Below are 22,125 nucleotides of genomic sequence, written 5' to 3'. Positions count from 1 at the left end.
TCAAAACTAATGCAATTGTTTCCATTAAGAAGACAGGTAAAGAAATTTGCAATTATGGGTTTGCCTTTTTTCTTTTAAATCCTTTTAGGTATAATGTCAAGCTGGTAATTAAAAGTTAATTCAATATGAGAGTAGTTTGTAATTTTGTCGCCCAAACCACTGAATTAAGGAACTTGGTTACATGAACCCTGACAAAACTTTCGTGGGAGTTAATAATGTAATCATGAATTAATGCTTGCTTTTTTTCTTTTTTTTTTGAAAAACCCATTGCTAAACAATGGAATCTTAAATTAAATAGACGAGTAGAAGGGTCTAGGGTTTTAGAGGGAGGCCAGAACATTAACCAAAGGACGGAAAATGCCTTTTTTGGATTAGGGCTAGTGCTCTTAGGGGTCACTCGGTGCCTACATACTCACTTAGTCTTTCACTTTTATGGACTTTCATGTAGGACTCACCAACACCTTCATGCCAATGTTAGTTCCCGTTTGAATTCAATTGTATCGAAATGAGATTGAATATATTATATTATCAATTGATTCTAATGTTAATTTTAGTGAGATTAGTTTAGAATAAATTTTTTATTAAATTTTTTTTAATCATAATTATAATAATAATTATTATTATTTTTAATTTCGTTACAATCAATCTTATCATCCATCCAAATAAAACTTTAATCATTTAGCAATTAATTGGTTACCTACATACTTACATCACAAGAAATAGAAGGAAAAAATATTTCTTTCTTGTTAAGATTTATCTTAAAATATGCAAAATCAAAATTTAATAATAAAATTCAATTAAAAAATTAAAATTTAACGGTAAAATTTAATCAAATTAAAATAGAATGGCAAAATTCAACATTGAAATAGAATGCAATGACAAATTTACCTTTTATATATAAAAAAGTTGATTATGTGCCTCTTAGGGCTTGTAGAAAATTAAAGGTAAATCTCTAAAATTGGTACTGACACCATAAATTGCAGCATTAACTATGATTTGTCCTTGAATGATTGGACTTATAACGTCCTTGTTATTTTATGAAGAACTATATATCCAACCCTGTTTGAAGGAAACCGCTGCTGCATGCATAGCAGTCAGACTCGTTCGAAAGTAAATAAATAAATAAAAGCAGTATTGGCTTATCCCTTATATTTTTCAAAGGATAGTCTGTGAAATTGACATGATCTGTCAAGCCTATAGCAAAAACATTTTGGAAGGACCAGTACTTGTTTTTCATCCACTTGAAAGCTGACCCCCCAAGAGACTATAACATTTTGTGTATGGTTGTGAGTTCAAACACGTTGGCCAAATTTTTAGTGTGGTCCAATATTAAGCTTTCATATACAGTGGACGAAGTGGGTTTTTGTTTGCACTCGTTTCTTTAAATGACTTCCTAATTTGCTTTTTTCTTTTTATAATTTTTAGTTCATCCTTACCTTTCGATCTTTATCTATTTAATTTATTTATTTTGTTTAAGAAAAACATTAAACACTTAAATCTTTTTAAATTGATAACTTTTAAGAGTCTGATTAATATATATATTATCTAAATTAATACTTGATTGATTTACTATTATACTTAATTATAAAACAAATTGACTTTTGTATGTACCTGACGATGATTGATCTCTAACTAATTTTTTAATTACATCTGAAAAGGATGGTTTTATTGATAAAATTAGTAGTCTGAGTACTAATTATGGCATCGGCCGGGGGAGTATGCATATAACTAATTAATAAAGAAAATCTCACTTAATTAAGATTATCTAAATTGATCAAACATTATAGCTAGGAATGTCCTTCAAGCATTTCTTTTACCATCTCTTATTCAATTCTTGGGAGCTATAGGGGACTGAAAAACATGAATTCCTCACCATAGAAACCTAGATGTTAGACTATAGTTATAGTCTCAAAAGCCTAAATAATTTATAGTGAATGTATCCCTAAAAATTAGTATAATTATAATAATCAACCGAATTAATTGTCAAACAAAGTTTTCAGGGAAGAATAATGAGATGGGACATAAGAACCATGATGCTAAGACAGCACAACTGTCTATCCCTTTCATAACTTGCTGCAACCCATATATAATTTGAAGCTGATGAATTATTGCAATTAGCAACCCTATAAAAAAGAAAGAAAAGCAGAAACCTGTCAGCTTTCAGACAGAGAGTTTTCCTAAGTCTCAGTATTCTGCACACATCCTAGAATAGATTGGATGAGTTGGTCAAAGTTGGGCAAATCTCAAAAAGTAAAAAATATATATATGAGATGTGATTTGTTTTTTTTTCCCCCCCATATTTGAAGCGGCCATAGTCTATAAATCAAGATCAGGTGCTTATGAGGGAGATTAGTTAAGGATCCAAAGCTTTAATCAAGAGTTTTGCAAATAAAAGAAGAAAGAATCTTGTTATGGGCTTTGATAATTGGTAATAATTGGTGATAATTGACCAGACGATATCAAAAGCAAAATTCGGACAAGAGATCAACCATTGGTGTGGTATGGGGGCTTCAATGGGGACACCCTCAAAAGGAAATTGATTTGTGAAGGAGGTCCAGCAACTATATTATTTTGTACCAAGCTGTCAAGTCTAGCCAGGTCCCCACTGCCATGGAGAGTCATGCTATCAAAGCTATAAATGGCTACTTACCAAGATACTTTGCACTCGATTCCACTGTGAAGCACAACCTTTCGTTTTTGATTGGAATATTAATAATATGTGTTTGCTTTCAAGATTTATCGTTCAGATTATATACTTCTTTTTATAGGTTTGAAACTAAATATTGGTTTAATGTTGCATGGCTGATCGATCCAATAGTGTTTAGATTGATTTATTGGTATATTTTATTTAAAAAATATTAAAATTTGAATAATTTTTTTTGAACAAAAAATCATACATCAATCACTCAATCAAATTTTTAATTAATTATGAATTTTGTTAACGAATCCTCTCTTTAAAATTAATTAAATTACCATTTATACTAAGGTTTGGTTAACGTGCTATTATAGACACTGTTTAAGGATAATTAAAATGCTGTTTATGGACAAATTTTGCATTTAATACACTATTTTCAATTAATTCAAAAAATAAATTCACTAATTAAATATATACTTTCAAATATGACCATATAACCTGAGTCACTAGACACCAATTAATATTTTTCTCTATAAAATATATGCCAGTTGCTGCAATGTACATAAACAAGAAAACACCATCTTAAATCTTACTAATTACTACCACTAACTATTGTTAGGGAATTGAAATGCTTGATCCTGTATTCATTCCAGCTGTTTGCATTATAGTCGAATAAAACCTTCCCTGGGGCTTAGATGTTACACTACTTGCTAGAGTTACATGCGGCTGCAAAAAAAAAAAAAATGTTTCTTTGCTTGCTAGAGTCAAAAGCACTTCAGCAATCATCTCCCAACAGCACATTAGCCAATAGCATTTACATGAACATACATGTTAGTGCTGCTAACTTGATGTTTGACAATATATGGTGAATTAGAACCACACAACATTCACCAATTTTTTTCATTATATATCTTTTTATTTATAAGAATTCAAATCGAAATCTCTGTTATATATGTTCTCTCTCTTAAGGTGTCACAATTCTTATGGATCTAATATAAAAAGCATCGGAATTTTGTACTATTTCCAAGGAATAGTCCTGTTGAGAATTTAGGCCCTACCAAGAAAGGGAAAAAACTGAGAAAGAAGCATAATATTTTTATACTATCAAAATCATCTCAACGCAGATTGATCAGCATCGAAACATGAGGGTGTGTTGTTGCAGTTCATGCTTCATGGGAATTCCAGTTGGACTGGACAATGTTCAATCCATATCTAGGCATCACTTTGATGGGGGGTCCCAAATTCTCATAACATTCACACACAAAAAGAGTTTCCACTATTCGCTGCTGCAAAGGGGGAAAAATTCCATATATATTATATTATACTTCGTATGCAAGCATCAGCATGACGATTATGCCAAAGGGAAAGAAAAAGAAAAAGAAAAGGAAAAATTGGTTTGTTTTTGTGTTAATCAGAAGCATGGTAAGCTTTGAAATCATGATGAAATCAAAAGGGATTGAATTTATTAATGCAAGAACAAAGAAGATAAATTGATTAGAAAGATTACAGTGCTGATAGTGGAATGAAAAAGGTGAAACTTGTGGGTTTCCAAGTTTCCCAAAAAGTTTTCTCTTGTGGGTTTATGCAAATTGTCATATGATCATGGTGTGGATAAGTAAAGTGAAATTTGAGGCTTCTTCCTCTTTATAGCTTCCTCCTTTTTTTTTTCTCTCTCCCTTTTAGAATCTTTTCCAGTATTGGTGGGGTTAGGAAGGTCCTTGCCATATGATTTCACTCCTAAACAATCACCTATTACATGCTTAATTAATAGAAATATACTTAAAATTAATAAATTGCATAATTTTTTTGAAATATTATCTACTAAATTGTGTAATTTTTAAACTTGACCAACAAATTAAAAAATCATCACTGATTCCATTATCATATATTTATAAATAAATAATGTGACATGTGATAATATTTTAATCTCGTTGGTAGAATGAAAAAGTGAAGCCTTCAATTGCTGGGGTGAATGAGGAAGTTGCGTGGCTAACATAAATCATGATATCTTTCATGCTTGATATAGTGAAATTGTTAAGTAATTTTTGACTGACAAAGCATAAGTAGACATATATATTAGAAGTGAATTTAGGTACAAGTATTGCAAAATAATATCTTAATTCCCTTGATTACATTTTTTATGTACAAATTTGTTGTTAATTTGGGATGAAATATTCGTTACAAAAGGTTAAATATGAAGCTAAAATGCAGTTTAATTAAGCATTTAAATTAAGAAGAATATATTATTAATTAATTGCCAACCAACAGTTTGTTTCTTGTTTGGGAAACTGCCTACGGAGTTACAAACTTCAAGTAAGAATCATAATTAACTTTGACTTTATATCATAACTCTCAAATTTCTACATTTTATAAGTTCATTCCCCTTGGCTTGTGAATTACGCTTCAAATTTAATCAATATTGGTTACAATTGATTCAGAAATCCAAGCATGCAATGTGTTTCATGAACCCAAAATCTGATATGGCAAAAGGAAAATAAAGAAATTAAGCAAGAGCCACTTAACCTAAATGGTCAGACCTAGGCTGCCTTTTGATAAATGATTATATGTTATTGATGAACTTTACTCAGTCATTGTAATTTTAAAAAGTGACTGTAATCCAGTGGGCGTTCCCCCATATTTTTCAAGTCATCCACCGGTTTCTTACCTGCCCCAAGCCATTACTCAAATGATGTTTCTTTTGTCAACACTGAGCAGAGAATTATTGGCTCCACCCTTAGTAAGAATTGACTGATGGTACGTACAATTGGAAACAAATAATAATAACAGACATGAACCCGAAGTTTTATCAGATTCATAATGTTATTTAGAATTTTGAATTACTTACAGAGCAGAAATTCAAATCCGTCTGAATCCCCTCCCCCAATCCCGATATAAAAAACACTAATAATAACATTCATATATGCTTAGCATGACAAATTAGACATCATTAATAGGAGACCAATGTGCATAAAGTCCAGAAATCATGCACTTGTAAACTTTTTACATTGTGAGATCGATGTCAATGTGAGAAATACTTGTAAACCAATTGAAGCAGTGGAGGGAGATAAGGGTGCATTGCAAGTGGCAAGCAAGAATTAGGATGGGTTTTGGGTGGTGAAAGCTGGGAAGCAGCAGCATTGAGAGGAAATTGGTGCGGCTATTCAAAGCATGCAAGCATTGGGTTGGAGAAAATGAGTGATTTGAACCATGCAGGGTTTTTAGTGGGCCTTATCCACGTCCTCCACTCGACACAACGCGGAGAGCAATCTATGGCAATCTCAACCACCAGATTTACGTACTAAAACATTAAGGCCACAAATTTTGTTTCGTGATTAAATGGACTAATAATTGCTTTTGGTGAATATTGTACGTACGCAAACAGAAAGTTTCATGCCATAGCCGAGGCCTGGCTCTCCTAAACTCAATACAAACTTCTATGAGTCTTTGCACCGGTCCATTTCAATGTCGATGCCCGATTAATCTCTTTGTGCCGTAAAAGTTTTCTATTGGAAATTGAATTCGATCCTGTTCGAATTTGAAGAAATTCAATTAGCCTACGCCGCCTGGAATCGCAATATTAAATATATATATATATATATATATATATATATATATATATATAGTTTGTAACCAAGGATTGCAATTACAAATTCTTTGTCCAAGACATTGGATCATTGTGGGGAGAAAGAAGAGTCAGCTAAATTTGCACAAGTTACAATCCTACATTTGTTGATAACTTCGATGGCAATTGCAATGAGAAAATCTGTTGGTTGGCGGTGTGACAAAGCTAAATTGAGCAGCTTGTTTAGTTTGAATGTGAGGGAAGGCCAAGAAGTGAAGTAAGAATGTAAAGATTTTTTTTTTTTTCGAAGATGATAATGGAAAAAGGCTTTGGATTAGGAGACCTGTCAGATGCCTGGCTTTTTGGTTACATAGCCATGTGAGAGTTGTTCGAAAAGCCAGTGGCATGGCAATGACAAATTGGCTTAAGACTAATAATAATAATGCATATGAATATGTCAAAGCGTGAGTGTCTGTTGTTTGTGCGTGTCTAATGTCTACACCATGTTGAAATGAAATGTGGGGTGATGATCAGACCCTGAGAGTCTCGGCCCTCATTGCACGGCGAAGAAGGAGCTGCAACATCTGGGCTGCAGGCTTCAAGGATTTCCAGTAGTTATTTACTTGCTCTTCTAAGGCACATATAATCTTGAATGAGAGAGAAAGAGAAGTTCCTTCTGACAACATTTTCATTTCCTCCTTGGGAGGGGATTTCATGTCAAGAGGTTCAATGTTTCTTGTTTAGATGCCATGTGAGTCTATAGCCCACTCGCTTTCCTCCAACATGGGATGCTTCAAGCTTATGCTCCCTCATTTGTCTCTCAACCTATATCTTGCCTTCTTTTATTTTTTTAATTCTCAAATTAAATTTAACCCTTGGCAATTAATAACTGTATGCTCTCAATTTGTAAACAAACTGCTTGCTCATCCACCCACCGATACTAACACTAAATAAATTACAGTATATATCTTGTTATGTTGAAGGCTTGAAACTATCGAATATTTGGTTTATTGATTGATACACAATCTGTTATTCAAAGAATAAGATTCGAATTTTTCCTTTCTCAAATAAAAAAAATCGATGTTGAAAACTTTTAATTCATTAGAGATTTGAACCTTAAGCACACATTCATAACCTCAATTAAACATTTTCACTGTAAAACTTGTTTCTTGTTCAAGAAGTTATACGTAGAGCGAGCAAAAAGAAAAGAACTTGAATTATTTTTTAAATCCTTTTCCAGCATTGCTAGATCCAACATCCAAGTGTACGTTTTAGACATTTTTCTTTCATAATCTCTCTTAGTCTCTTATAAGCTGTGCCTGTTATCATTATGCGCACTCCTCAATCCCACAACAATGACACAGTTCTTGCCTATATATGATTCCCAGTATGATTACTTTATTGTTTATTTAATAGCTTCCTTCTACACAAATAAGCTCCATCAGGGAATCAAATGAAGTTGAGATCATAACGTGCCACATGCAGATTAATCAGCTGGCAGCAAAACTGTAATCAACCCTGCCAGGCTAACAGAAAACTGCTTCACTGATTTAAAAAATGCATCAAAACCTGAAATTTAAATGTTTTTGAAGTCAGAGTTCTGTAGAAAATGCTGATTCTCTAATTCTTTAGTTATATAGTTAATCGTGTAGAGTTAGGCCAAAATGAGCTCGGTTACTAGTTAGACTTGCTCAATGTTAAGAGAATATTGAGTTGTTATTAGTTCATAATTAGACAAATTAATGTCACTAACATGCTTGACTAAATTTTATTTAACTGATACATAGCCTAACTTCAATATTGATTTGAACATAATTTTTTCTATTTCATGAGTTGTTAGCATTAATATTTAAACGATAGTGAAAATTTATGCTGACTGATCCAACTGTTATCGTGGTTCTTTATGTGGGAAGAGCCATATGATTAGCATATATCGTTCTATCCATATGGAGTTGATCATCAAAATTTGCAAACAAAAATGATCTGCTCCTTTTTCTACAGTTGTTGTTTTCATTTCTCCCTACTTTTTTTGCTTGCAAATTGCAAACGTCTCTAACCTGTCTGCTTAAGACTTAAGAGGTATAAGTTCATTGCACATCTTTTTCCATTTTATGAAATTAACAACAATTGGTGGTGAGCAGCTGCTGAGGAGTAGAATTCTCCGGGCTTAATGGGGAAAATGCCCGGATTTCAATTTCCCATCACTTTTCACTGTTTCTACCTATTACAATCTTCTTGTTCCTTCATGGTGGATCATCAAGACAAACTTGGAAATTTATTTGGATTCATGTGGCCAGGAAAACCCCTTTCATTTCCACTTTCAAAGCTAAAGGAAACTAGTTTCGGGTTTGTTAAGGTCCATTAGGCCATCAACCTTATATTTTTATCCTCTTAAATATAATAATTACTCAAGGGAAGCCCATTTGGATCTTCTGTGGTCAAACTATGGGACGAGGGGCCATTGTCAAAGCATGGCCGTTGTTGGATTGTGGGGTATAATTTAATTGTATGACCCATGATCTTGCGGGGGGCATGATATAGAGTGGGATCCACTTAGATTCGGGGTTATTTTGGAGTTAATGCTCTCACCTCCTACAGCTTGACTATTCCTCTCACAACCCGTAAAGGACAGTTCTTAGCTGTTAATGGGTACCCCTCCCCACAATTCCACAGTTGACAGGACCCGTTGCCCGCACATGATCTTCTCCAGCTACCTAAGTGCCCTATTATTAAATGTACAAAATTACAATTGTATCATTGCCCTTTGAAGATATTATTGGCAATTTTTAATGTAATCTTATCTCCATTTAGAGGGGCAAAAATGCCGGTGTATAAGTTTCATAGCTTGTCAAATGTCAGACATTAATGGCGTTTTCAATGACTTAATGAGGATAATATGAACTGAGGAAGATGGGGGAAGGTGCATGTTTAATTATTTGGAAGTTCCGAAGACAGACATTCGAGAAGGGGACCCCTCGTGCTAGTCACGTGACACAAGACAGCTGCCCAACAAATCACTCCCTTTCATGAATTGCCATATGTAGAAAATGGAAGGGCTGGCCGCGTGTGTTATTGTCTTCTGGTAACATTTCTCGTTTAATATCTTTGTTACAATTGCTAATAATAATGATAATAATCTTGTCAGCTTGACAGATGGAATGCCAGTTTAGGCTAATGAACAACAATCGATGCCCTGGCTTAACTTCACAATTTGCTAATGCTTTGATTTATAGTCGTACTATTTTATACCGTCCGAACAAACTCGAAATGAAAGATCTTGACTTGAATCAATCTGAAGTACTCCCAAACTTTTCCAGGCCATGTTTTTCATCTAGTTTTTGTAAACCAACTGTCCTTACATGCTGGTGCTATTTCAGAATTCTCTTTGGAGGTGGAATCTTGAGATTTTTGAAGACCCTTGGATTGAATCCAATCAAAATGATTATCAAATGATTATTTTTCAATACGATTTCCCTTCAGAGTATAGGCACCATCGAATTTGTTGGCATCTTTTTGACTTAAGGATACCTTGGTTTCCATTATTATTGTTGAGTACAAAGAGAGCTTCTGCGAGACCTGGTAGTAGTAATGGCTCCACACGCTAGAAAAAGTTCGTGAGACACATGAGCCAATGGCTGGAGACAGGGTGTTTACTAGATAGACATTAAAATTTTTTTTGAAGGATGTAATTGACTTAGCTTTGAGAGTTCCTTGGAACAAACTAAAGGTTCTTTTTTGTTTTTCTTTGCTAACAACAAATAGTGGCATTCATGACCTACGCTTTTCAATTGTTGCATGTGCATGTGAACCAGCTCAAATGGAAATCCTAAGCTGATATATCTCCTCAACATTGGAGGAATGCACTGAAAAAGAATACCTGATGGCAAGTCTTTTTCTAGTTTCAAGTAAATGTTTTTTCTGTCTAAAAGAAAGAAAAAAACTCCATGTTCAATGTGTATTAATTTCTTCCAACTTCATTGTCCTTTTTTTTTCCCTCAGCTTTTTTTTCCGCCTCAATTCTCTTTCCACTATCATTTGCCTCCCTATTCTCATTGCACGAATGGATTGGATTGTTCGTGGCAGACATCAGCGAACCCACACGAAGCTGCATTGAAGATTTGGATATGCAAACAGGTTCCTGGCAAAGTCAACAGGAAAACTGCATAGTGGATTCTCCCACAGGAGAGCCTTGGAATCTGGAAAATTGGAAATGGAATGTAAGATGGGCCAGGCCTGTTCTAAACTAACAATTGAAAATTCGGCTTTCTATTCTGAGATGGGCTTCAAATTGGCCCATCTATTTGGGACTGGAGCACTAATAAGACCATATAAATGGACAGACCTAAATAGGCCAACAAGAGGGACTGGGTCCAACAATGGGATTCAAACAAGCCCAATATGAAATGTTAAGAATGAAGAGTCCATATCCATTGACGAATCAGCCAACAAAGAAAAAGGTCCTTTTTCACCTGCCCAATAGGTAAGCCTCCTTAAATTGGGCCCATGATTCTTAATTTAAAGACCCAAAAAAAAAAGAAAAAGAAAATTTGGATGCCACGTGGAAAAAATTATAACGGTGAAACGCCTCGGTACAAATTCGCGTTCAGGTTGGTTTCCCGTGCTGTAAGAAACTCAATCGAGAAGAAAACAAAGTAAAGCAAGAAGAAAAGGCTCAGAGTTTTGCACGGAGAAATCAAGAGAAAAAAAATCGTAGAAAAAGAAAAATAAAAATGGACGTGATAAAAACTCAGCAAATATCGAGTCGGCCGATAGAGAAGGTGATAGTCCACCCTTTGGTTCTCCTCAGCATCGTCGACAACTACAATCGCGTTGCTAAAGACACGCGCAAGCGCGTCGTTGGAGTCCTCCTTGGCACCTCCTTCAAAGGCACCGTTGACGTCACCAGCAGCTACGCAGGTTCTACCCTTTGTTTTTCTTTTTTCTCTTTGATTTCTTGGAATTTCCTTATAGATCTGATTCGTTTTTATTGCTGTAATAAATGCTGTTCAGTGAAATCTTATGCTCTTACCTTTGCTCGATCGCTGATTGATTTGACATTTGAGTTGAATTATAATTGTTAATTTAGGTTATTGAGAATAAATTTTGGGTTTTAGGTTTTTAGTTCAAAATGTTGAGTTTGAATTGAAGGTAATTTGTTGGGTTTCTTGAACTAAAGTTTCCTTTTTTTGGTTGAATTTTTGAAAATGAAGACGAGAACATGTATGTTATTAAAGTAGGTGCAATTATAGAAGTGTTTGATGAAATGCCGGGACCAGTCTCATTCATTGATATTTTAGTTTCTTTTTATTAAGCTTGTGTTAACGCTTGCTTGCTCGTTATTATTCATATCTAAATGGTAGAATGTTGAATTTTCAGTGCCTTTTGAGGAAGATGAGAAGGACCCCACTATATGGTTCCTTGACCACAACTACCATGAATCAATGTTTTCGATGTTCAAAAGGATTAATGGTGATTATTGTCTTATCCTAGAGTAAACAATTTTGCTGGTTTTAGTTTATTTATTCTCTCTCCTTTCTTGTTTTGGCTGTGGGGAAGTGATTTTCTTTATCTCTGGATATGTGAACCTATGATAATTGTTGCAGCCAAGGAGCATGTAGTTGGTTGGTATAGTACTGGCCCAAAATTACGGGAAAATGATCTAGACATTCACAGATTATTCCACAAGTAAGATTCTAGTAATTGTCATCTTTTATGCAGCATTTAACTTCTTTTTGGAGTTCATTCTTTTAATCAAGTGCTTTTGGTGTTGTAGCTATGTCCCAAATCCTGTCTTGGTCATTATTGATGTCCAACCTAAGGAGTTGGGGATACCCACCAAGTCCTACTATGATGTTGAAGAGGTTAAGGAGGTAGAATAATTTTTTGATGCATCATTTTTTCTTTTGTGGGATGGAGAGATGGGCTTAACTTTGAGGCAGACAGGCAGTCATTTGGATGTTAATGGGACTGCAAGTAACAATAATCTTTTCCAAGAAGCTGCCACCTTTAGTTCGTAATTGGTGGGCATTGAAACTTATATGCCTTTAATGTTGCAGAATGCTACTCAAAAGAGCCAAAAGGTTTTTGTTCACGTTCCTTCAGAAATTGCTGCTCATGAAGTTGAGGAGATCGGTATGTCATTAGATTCAATTTGGTTATCTTCTTAGGAAATTACCGTTGTGGTTAAGATGCTACTTGAATGGATTTCTTGACCATTAATTTTGTTATCAATTACTCTTTTTCACCCATCAACAGGAGTAGAACACTTGCTCAGGGATGTAAAGGATGCAACCATTAGTACACTTGCAACTGAGGTTTCTTTCTTTCTTCTTAATTGTCATTGTCAATTCTAATTAATTTGATAATTAAAGCTTTTACTTTCATGGAAGTTGGATTTGAACAATGAGAAGGGAAGTGTATGCATACATCTTGGTCTTATGCACAGGTCAGTGGAAAACTCACAGCTTTGAAGGGTTTGGATGCAAGGTTGCAAGAGATACGTGCTTACCTTGATCTTGTTATTGATGAGAAGCTTCCTCTGAATCATGAAATACTTTACCATTTACAGGTTAACTGCTTTGAGTGGAAAGCATTTGGAACTTATGAATTTTAAGTCTTTAATTCTTGACTGCGTAAATTTCATCCCCTGGACATTATTTGCCCGGTTATACCTTATCCAGATTATACCTGTCTGCCTTACTTGTGTTCTACCATGTTAAAACTGCAGGATGTGTTCAACTTGCTGCCAAACCTAAATGTAAATGAATTAATCAAGGCTTTTGCAGGTAATACAAATTAACCATGCATATACCAAAATTTGTGACAACACTCATGTTCTTTCTGATTTGATAGGGATATCTGTTAACTTTTGAAGTTCATTGATCCACATTCTCCGCTTATTGTGCAGTAAAAACGAATGATATGATGTTGGTTATATATCTGTCATCTCTCATTCGAAGTGTCATTGCACTCCATAACTTGATCAATAACAAGGTGAGAAACTCACTCCTGATTTCCCTGTTATATTTAAACCATGCTGAAGCATGTGGATGGGGTTTTGACTGGCAAATTTTGGTTTTCAGATGCTAAACAAAGAACATGAGAAAGCTGAGGATGCAAAGCCAGCAACCATCCAAGCTGCTAGTTGAAGCTGAATATCATCTGTATTGCTTGGAGTTTCAGTCATGACAAAAGCTTGAGCATATGTTGGTGGCACCTTACCTAGGGCCCTCATTCTTGAGATTTTGTATTCTTCAAAGTTCTCAATCAGAGATAACCAAGCTCCAAACTTGAGAGTTTTCAATCTCATTGTTTTTCATACAACTGTAGACTAGTAATGAATTGCATATCCATTTGTGTCATACAATATGTCGAATCAAGCATTTGAGTTTTGGACACTGCTTATGCAGCTGTGTTTTTCTTTTTTGTTCTGCCATGGTTTCGAAACTCTTTATTTGCATATTTCTTTATCATATTGTTAAAAAAGAACCTGTGACACATGCAATTGAAGTGTTAGATCGAAATTATATCTTCCTCAATGGGGCTGCATTCTACTTGAATCTTGCTACTACCTTGCATTTTGAACAGCCCTTTAGAATTTAACATGCATTGATAGATTGGTTCGTGGGAGATCCTGGATGAAGAAGAATTAATCTGGGAAAAACTGTAAAAACAGCCCTTTCGAATATACATCCCCAACTTATTTATCACGGCCCATTCCCTACTCCAGAAACCCAGAAAATAGCGAGGCAATAACGGGCTCCGACATTCAAATAATGTGTTTCCTAAGATACCCCTATATTTTATGATTAACTTGTTTGAAATCCATACTAGTTGTTAAGATTTTGTGATACTTGGATAATTCTCCTTCTTTAATAAAAGATTTATAGTATTTTCATATTTCCTTTAATCAGATGGCAGATAGCCGTAGTGGATGGTTAGAAGGGCCGAACAAGGTTTATATCCCATTTTTAGCTTGCAGGGACCCAAGTGGTTATGACTCCGACCGTTCATATCCACTACTGAAAGTTGCTGACGGAATTTACAGAGCTTGGATCCTGTCCAGCCCCCTGTTGCTCTTCCTTGTAAAAGAGATCTTGAAATGAAGAAAGCTTCCAGTCATGGTATCCGATTCCTTGAAAAGCTTTCTTTGGATGGATATATTAAGAAATGGATAATTCCATAATGATATGGAGTTATTAACGGAGAGACGATGATTATTGTGTTAGGAAAGTGGAGTTCAGGGGTTTCGTCTAATCAAAGGTCATGAGCTTTAATTTTTTTTTTTTTTTATATAAAACTCTAGCTACTTAATAAAAGAATGTGGCGTCGCAAACCAAAAGAAAGGAAAAAATGAAGCCAGGAAAATAAAAAGAAAAAAGAGAAAAGAGAGTTAGTTTAACGGAAGTCGATTCGTGATTTGATTGAATTGAAATTTTGTCAGTAGATTTATGATTCAGAGTTTTACATTCTGAAAAATGAAGTTCGAGTTTAAAGCTTTCTTGAAACAAATTCATGATGTATTTGTCAAGTCACCTATTTGATGAAATTTCTTCAATTATATCTCTAGTTATTGATTAACTTTAGTTTTAGCTAGAAAAAAATTTTTGTATATCCATTATTTGATAGTGAAGTTTTTTTTTGGTAGTCCGTAATTTTTTTCTCTATATTAGAAAATTTTTCATGTAAATCTTAGTGTGCTTTATTTTTTTTATGTTGTTGATTATTATCTATTACTTTAGGTTTATTACGATATATTGCTTCTGTGTTGTTGTGTTTATTGTTTCAGGCCCAACAAGTAGTATCAAAGCGATAGTTATTTTGAAACATTGATACAGAAGCAACCCGAGACAAAAGTGAATTCTATTTGAGATCATTAAGGGTGATATAGGTTTCATGATAAAATTGATAGCATCAAATTATTCAATTTAGAAGCCTATGATGAAAGATCATTTATATTACAAAGATTTGTATGAGTCAGTATTGGGTGATTCAGCTAAACTAGCAGATATAAAATATGAAAGCTGAAAGAAGTTAGGTAGACAGACTTTGGCTATAATAAAAAAATAGGTTGATATTAGCATGTTCCATCAAGTAGTGTAAGAGACACATGCTTACACTGTTTGAAAAACATTAACAGTATTGTATAAGAGAAAAATATGTATGAATAAAGTTATGTTTGTTAAAAAGCTTACAACTTTACAGTACAAAGATGGACGATCGATTACAGAGCACTTGAGTGATTTTCATCAGATGACTACTATAGAGCTTAAGATGGATGATGAAATGGAGTCATTATTTCTTTTAAGTTCATTGCTAGACAACTGAAATACTTTAGTTATGACTATTCTTAATTCAGCTCTTGACTATAAAATGATATTGGAGATAGTAAAAGACAGTATGCTTAATGAAAAAGTAAGGCGAAAAGATTCAGACCTTGAGAATCAAACTTCGATCACAGAGAATAAAGGTAGAAACATCGATATAGGTTAAAACTCAAAAGGTCATAGTAAGTCTAAATATAGATCTAAGTTCAAAAATAAAGTGAAGTGCTTCTATTATAGTAAAGTGGGTCATATAAAATGATACTATAAAATCTTGAAGCAAGAGTGAGTTCGGATGATGGTTCGGATGATGATAATTTTGCAGTAATGAATTCAAATAGTGATTCAGTTACTTTAATTTATACACATGATAATTGTAATAATGTTAGTGATTCTAGTATTGAGTAGATAGTCAACATATGAATGGCATATCATTGTATTCTTAAAAGAGAGTTATTTACAATTTACAAAGTAAGAGATTTTGATTACACCAAGATGAAAAATAAGAGTGTGTCATATATTGTTTGGATTAGTGATATTATTGTACAAACTAGTATGGGCTGCATGTTGACTTTGAGGGATGTTAGATACATTTCAAATATGAGAATGAACTTACTTGCTATTAATGTCCTTGATAAGGAAGGATATGAGAGTCGATAAAAGAATGAACAATAAAAGCTTCTAAAAAAAATCTATGGTAGTTGCAAGAGAAAAATTATGTTGTACAATGTATAAGATATGGATGTAACTGAACAGCAACCAGTTAAATGTCGTTGAGATGATGCTTCAACAAACTTATAGCATAAAAAACTAGCACACATGAGTGATAAAGGGTTACAAGTTTTGACAAAGTAGTCTCTCATTCCATTAATTAAAAGTATACTCTTGATTCATATGATCATTGTTTATTTGATAAGTATCATAGGGTTTTTTTTCGTAAGAGTTCTCAAAGAAAAAAAATAGATTAGAATTGATTTATTCTAACGTATGTGATTTCATTGAGGCGAGTCATTAGGTGGTAGCAAGTATTTTATTACTTTTATTAATGATGCTTTATGTAAGACTTGAGTGTATATGTTAAAAAATAAAAGTCAGGTATTACAGTATTTTCATAAGTTTTATGCGATGGTAGAAAAGATGACAATAATGCCTTTGAAGTGTATTCAGACTGATAATGGTAGAGAATACACATTCAAAGACTTTGAATAGTACTGTTCAACGTATTAAATCAAGCATGAGATGACAGAATCTGAAACACTGTAGCATAATAATGTAGCTAAAAGGATAAACTGCACCATTGTGAAAAAAGTCAGATGTATATTGAGGATGATAAAATTACCAAAGTCATTATAGGGTAAAGCAGTCAACACAGGTTGTTATTTGCTTAATAGATCACCATTAGTTCCTTTAGGCTTTAACATTTTAAAAAAAGTATAGATAGGGAAAGATACTTTATATTCTCACTTAAAAAATTTTAAGTATAAAACATTCATGCATGTGTCAAAAGAGCAAAAATTAAAGCTTGATAGTAAAGTCACATAATGTGTGTTTGTAGGATATGGTAATGAAAAATTTTGCTACAAGGTATATGATCCAATAAAGAAAAAGATAGTTAGAAGCAAAGATATGGTCTTCCATAAAAAAAAAAATCATAGCAAACCTTAAGAAAAATAAAAAGACTGCACGAGTTACTGTTAAGTATAATGTTTCAACACTGATAGAAATTTCACAAGGAAGAGCCACAGATGGTGAAAATGAGCAAAAGATAGAACTTGAGGATATGAATGAGCCAGCCACAATTAATGATGAGCCATATGCAATTAGTTTTTAGCAAGGAGAGCAATTATTTCCACCAAAGAGTATTGAGCAGGGGGAGTTACTTTCAGCATCAAGTGGTGTAGAGTCTCAGCTTAAGAGATCTACTAAAGAGCACGGGTCATTTACTAGGTATCTCAATTCAAATTTTATTTTAGTTACCAGTGAGAAAGAGTTAGAGAGCTTTCAAGATGTGCATGCAATTTTGGATAAAAAGCACTGGTTAAAAATAATGAAAGAAAAGATGGAATCATTACGAAAAAATGATACATATGATCTTTTTAAACTTTCAAAATGGAAAAGGTCGTTAAAAAATAAATGGGTGTTCAAATTGAAAAAAAATGGTGACAAGCTAATGAAGTATAAAGCTCCATTGATGGTGAAAGATTTTTCTTAGAAATCAAGCATCGATTTTGATAAAAAAAATTTTCCAGTTGTGAAAATGAGTTTCATTTGAGTTGTATTGAGATTAGCAGCTAGTTTGAATATTAAGCTTGAGCAACTTGATCTTAACACTGTATTCTTATATGGTAACTTACAAGAAGACATTTATATGAATAAGCCTGAGCTTTTGATGTGAAAGGGAAAGAGCACTTAGTTTGTAAATTGAAGAAAAACTTGTATGGCTTGAAACAAGCTTCATAATAGTAGTACAAAAAGTTTAATTCTTTTATGGTGAGCCATATCTAAAACAAAATGACAACGGATCTTTGTGTATATGTCAAAAAATTTCGTGATGGTAATTTCATTATTCTTTTATTATATGTTGATGATGGGTTGATTATGGGACAAGATGTTGGTATGATTCGTAGGTTAAAAGAATAATCATTTAAATCCTTTGACATGAAAGATTTAGATCCAGTAAAGTAAATTCTCGGTATGAACATTATCTAAGATATAAGAGCTGGAAAGCTATGGTTGTCACAGAAAAAATATGTTGAACGGGTGCTTAACAGATTCAACACGTAATATGCTAAATTAGTTAGCAGTATACTTGCTAACTATTTTTATCTGAGTAAGAAATCTTGTCTGATAACTAAGGAAGAATAAGTAGCTATGTCTGGTATTCTTTATTCTTCTACAGTCGTTTCTTTGTTGTATCTTATGATTTGTACATGGCTTAACATTATTCATGCAGTTGGTATAATGAACAAATTTTTTTATAATCCGGGAAAAGTTCATTAGAAAGCAGTGAAATAGCTTTTCAGATATTTGAGGGGCACTTCAAAAATATGCTTGAGTTATAAAGTTTCATAACTAGTTCTAAAAAGATTTATTAATGCTGACATAGCGGGTGATCTTGATGGTAAAAAATCTACTATATTTGTTCACTTTTGCAAGAGAAGATATATCTTGGTAGTCTAAGTTATAAAAGTGTGTTGCTTTATCTACAGAAACAAAGTATATTGCAGTAATCGAAGTAGGTAAAAAAATACTTAGGATGAAATATTTTCTTGTTGAATTAGGGTTGAATCAAAAATAGTATGTGATACTTTGTGATAGCCAAAGTACTTTAGATTTGAGTAAAAATATCATGTACTATACTAAAACGAAGCATATTGATGTTAAATATCATTGGTTACGTTCGGTGATTGAAGAATAATAGGTGCTATTGAAAAAATTTTATATTGAGGAGAATATAGCAAATATGTTGACTAAGATACTTTCAAGGGAGAAGCTTGAGTTCTACAATAACTTGATCGGAATAGGTTCCTTGGCCAAGGCAAATTCTAAATGAAATTGCAATGGTGATGAATCTCCTTCTAATGGGGCTGGAGGGGAAGATTGTTAGGAAAGTGAGGTCTAACTCTATGTAGTTGGGTTTGGACCAATCAAAAGCCATGAACCTTGGTCTTTTTTTTTACATAGAACCCTAGCTATTTAATAAAAAAAGGTGACACCACAAACCAAAAGAAGGGGAAAAAAGTAGCTAGGAAAATAGAGAGAAAAGGGAAAAAAGAGAGTTGGTTGAACGAAAGTCGATTCATGATCCGATTGAGCTGAAATTTTGTCAGTAAGTTTATAATTCAGAGTTTCACATTTTGAACGATGAAGATCGGGTTTGAAGCTCTTTAGAAATAAATTCATGATGTATTTGTTAAGTTACCTATTTGGTGAGATTTCTCCAATTATCTCTTTAGTTGTTAATTAGCTCTAGTTTTAGCTTGAAAAAAATTTTGTATATCCATTATTTGATAGTTGAGTTTTTTTTTTTGTGGTTCGTGATTTTTCTCTCAGGATTTTTCACGTAAATCTTGTATGCTTTATTTTTTCTGCGTTGTTGATTGTTGATTATTGTCTATTATTTTAGATTTATTATGATATATTACTTTTATGTTGTTATGTTTATTGATTCATGTCCGATGTATTGTTCTTGTTTTATACTACTATGTTTTTTCTCATTATTCTTTCTAGGAAAAGAAAGTAGAGCACAGTATCTCGTAAGTGTCTGTCTGTCCCTTAAACTATCAATCATCTTATAATCCTTTTGTGGCATCTTGTTCCAAACAATGAATACTTTTAATTTTGTAAGAGTTCAGTAGTCTTCTCCCTTCCCTTTTCTTATAGAAAGTAGAATTTTTTTACTTATATAAGCCCATAGTATATTATAAGAGTTCTTTATTTTATGAAACTGCTAGAATTTTTTTACTCAAAAATTCACTCAGCACTCCGAAACGATTTAGAACTATCAAAGAACTAGATACATAAATCTTTGTATGAACGATGCAAACTATAGTCGCACTCCTATCATTCAGATTCAAAGAAGCAAAACAAACGAGAAACCGAGAGGGATATTTGGTTGAGCTTTCGCCTTTCATCTGCGGTCCCGACAGTGACTTTTCTTTTGAAAATTTGTTCAGGCCCAACCCTCTACTGTGGCCCAGGCATGGAATGGTTCGTTTCCGTGATACATATGGGGTTTCTCCATTAATGACTACCTAATTGCCCGGTGAAATCAGGGCATGGCATAATAAAATTGCATAAAGTTCATGTGTTGGATCTTTTTTCTTGATGTTAAATTATAATGCAATTATTCTCTATGATTGAGATTAAACTGAATCAAGTAATGAACAGAAACTGGATGTAAGATTCAATTGCTTTCCGCATGTATTTTTCTACATGTAATAGTGGAAATTAAATGATCAATGAGTTATATATAATACCTTTTGTTTTCCCTTTCATTTACATATTTTCTTTCCCAGGATTCCAATTCTAGCAAGAACATGTAGAAACCGAGTTTGATCTTGACAAAGATGAAGAAGAATTCAGGAACTCGATGCAATCTTCTATAGCTTCAGCACGATGAGAGTCAATAGATTCAGCCAGAGATCGTGACCTTGGCAGATTGGAAGAAGAAACCCTATGCGAAGAGTTCTGTCGAATGGATACAAAACGCAACGCTGTTGCAAATTTAGCTCCAATACGCCTCAACAATCTTGCTGGTGAAATTCTTGAGCTTTCGATAAGCCTAAACGAAAAAATCCCAACAACGACCCTTCTTCTGTTACCTCTTGTTCTGCCACTGCCTCCATGTTTCAGAAAGATCGTTGGCCTTTCGTTGACATCAGGACTGAAACTCACTCGCTTGCTTGTTCTTGACATTCTAGACTTTGGGAAGAGATCAGTTCCTTTGAAAGGAATTTTGGTTCCTCCTGGTGAGATTGAGAAATGGAAAAATAGATAGGAAAAGATAAGTTCTGATGTGTGAACAAGGAAGAAGGGCAGTTGGTAAGGTTTTAGGGGTATTTATTGATGAATTATTGTGACTAAAGTGAAAACTGAAAAGGAAAAAGAAGATACTGAAACAAGGGATAGGATGGGATATGTCATTGATACGAGTAATTGGCAGTAGAATTAATTTGTGAGTGAGCATATTCTTGTTCAAAGATGTTGACTGCATGGCCAATTATTAAACCTTTGGCTAAACCAACGCCCCTTTTCAACTTAGCATTCCAAAATTTCACATATAATATATACGTGCATGAGCCATGCACCTGGCGTATTTGAATGTATATATAATTGCTGTTTATCTTCACTAATTATTGAAAGCCAAAACTCCCCATCAAATACAGGATGTCATTGTTTGTCATGATTGGTTCATAATTCATTGAATTCATATGGACTTTCCCATAACTTCTTTTGGCCGAATTCAAGAAAGTTGGAGTGAAATTTCACTTTAAAATTAGCTGAATCAATGCATTCTTGATCAATTACCCTTGTTTATGTTGGTTTAAAAGCCTTTGTTATTCCAAATACCATTATTTTTTTCTTCTGATATATGTATATTTATGTTAAAAAACATACATAGAGAGAAATATTTTGAAAAAAAAAAAAAGAAACTACTAAATATAAACAGTATTAAACCTGAGATCAAGCAACTTAAGCAAAAGTGGGTCTACTTATAAAATGTGGGGTTTAATATAACAATAAGAACGTTAGGTGGATGCAAGAATTTGAACCTAGGAAAGGAAAGCAATGAGTGAAAATGAAAAGTGGTTTGCATTGCAGGGTTGGTCAATAATAAAGAAAGAGTAGCAGTAACTAGCAAGGGAACACAAGGAGACAAGCACTCGATACTCTTCTTATCAGCGTTGCTTTTGAGGTGCTGTTAGGGCCTACTTTTTTTTCTTTTGTTGGCCATATCTTGATTCTGTTCTGGAAATAGAATTGAAGAGATTGGCCCATTTTTTGAAAACATACATTACTATATGAAAAAGAAATGAGAGAAAGAGGGAATCTATTTGAATATGGGATTGTGGGCTTTGGCGTGAATATGAGGGAAACCAACC

At 33.6% G+C, this 22,125-nt stretch overlaps 2 protein-coding genes across 5 annotated transcripts; one reads left to right on the top strand and one right to left on the bottom strand.

Annotated features, from left to right (window-relative positions):
* Window positions 1–10,807: 10,807 nt before the first annotated feature.
* On the top strand, window positions 10,808–13,627 carry LOC111297098 (26S proteasome non-ATPase regulatory subunit 7 homolog A-like). Of its 4 annotated transcripts, XM_022891713.2 has the most exons (11): window positions 10,812–11,114; window positions 11,574–11,666; window positions 11,801–11,882; window positions 11,971–12,067; window positions 12,254–12,329; window positions 12,453–12,511; window positions 12,587–12,642; window positions 12,766–12,829; window positions 12,925–12,982; window positions 13,105–13,190; window positions 13,280–13,627. In XM_022891713.2, exons 1-11 carry the CDS (start codon window positions 10,928–10,930, stop codon window positions 13,343–13,345), a joined length of 924 nt encoding a protein of 307 aa, XP_022747448.1. In that variant the 5' UTR covers window positions 10,812–10,927; the 3' UTR covers window positions 13,346–13,627. The 4 variants fall into 4 exon arrangements, with proteins under 4 accessions (XP_022747447.1, XP_022747448.1, XP_022747451.1 ...); XM_022891712.2 differs by lacking the exons at window positions 12,587–12,642; window positions 12,766–12,829 and adding an exon at window positions 12,643–12,765 and having other exon boundaries at window positions 10,808–11,114; XM_022891714.2 differs by lacking the exons at window positions 12,587–12,642; window positions 12,766–12,829 and having other exon boundaries at window positions 10,813–11,114.
* A 6,786-nt stretch (window positions 13,628–20,413) lies between these two features.
* Window positions 20,414–21,192, bottom strand: LOC111297971 (josephin-like protein). The gene has a single exon (XM_022892605.2). It carries the CDS (start codon window positions 20,936–20,938, stop codon window positions 20,549–20,551), a length of 390 nt encoding a protein of 129 aa, XP_022748340.1. The 5' UTR covers window positions 20,939–21,192; the 3' UTR covers window positions 20,414–20,548.
* Between the last annotated feature and the right edge of the window lie 933 nt (window positions 21,193–22,125).

Source organism: Durio zibethinus, chromosome 12 (assembly GCF_047325235.1).
Source record: "Durio zibethinus cultivar Kanyao isolate XHJ-2024 chromosome 12, ASM4732523v1, whole genome shotgun sequence".
Taxonomy (NCBI): Eukaryota; Viridiplantae; Streptophyta; class Magnoliopsida; order Malvales; family Malvaceae; genus Durio; species Durio zibethinus.
This window is presented reverse-complemented; position numbering and strand designations above follow the sequence as displayed.

Coding starts and splice junctions, on each gene's coding strand:
- LOC111297971 (XM_022892605.2), bottom strand. CDS start 20,938: ATGTCAAGAACAAGCAAGCGAGTGAGTTTCAGTCCTGATGTCAACGAA.
- LOC111297098 (XM_022891712.2), top strand. CDS start 10,928: ATGGACGTGATAAAAACTCAGCAAATATCGAGTCGGCCGATAGAGAAG. Junction 11,667..11,800: donor GATGTTCAAAAGGATTAATG/GTGATTATTGTC, acceptor TAATTGTTGCAG/CCAAGGAGCATGTAGTTGGT. Junction 11,883..11,970: donor ATTCACAGATTATTCCACAA/GTAAGATTCTAG, acceptor TTGGTGTTGTAG/CTATGTCCCAAATCCTGTCT.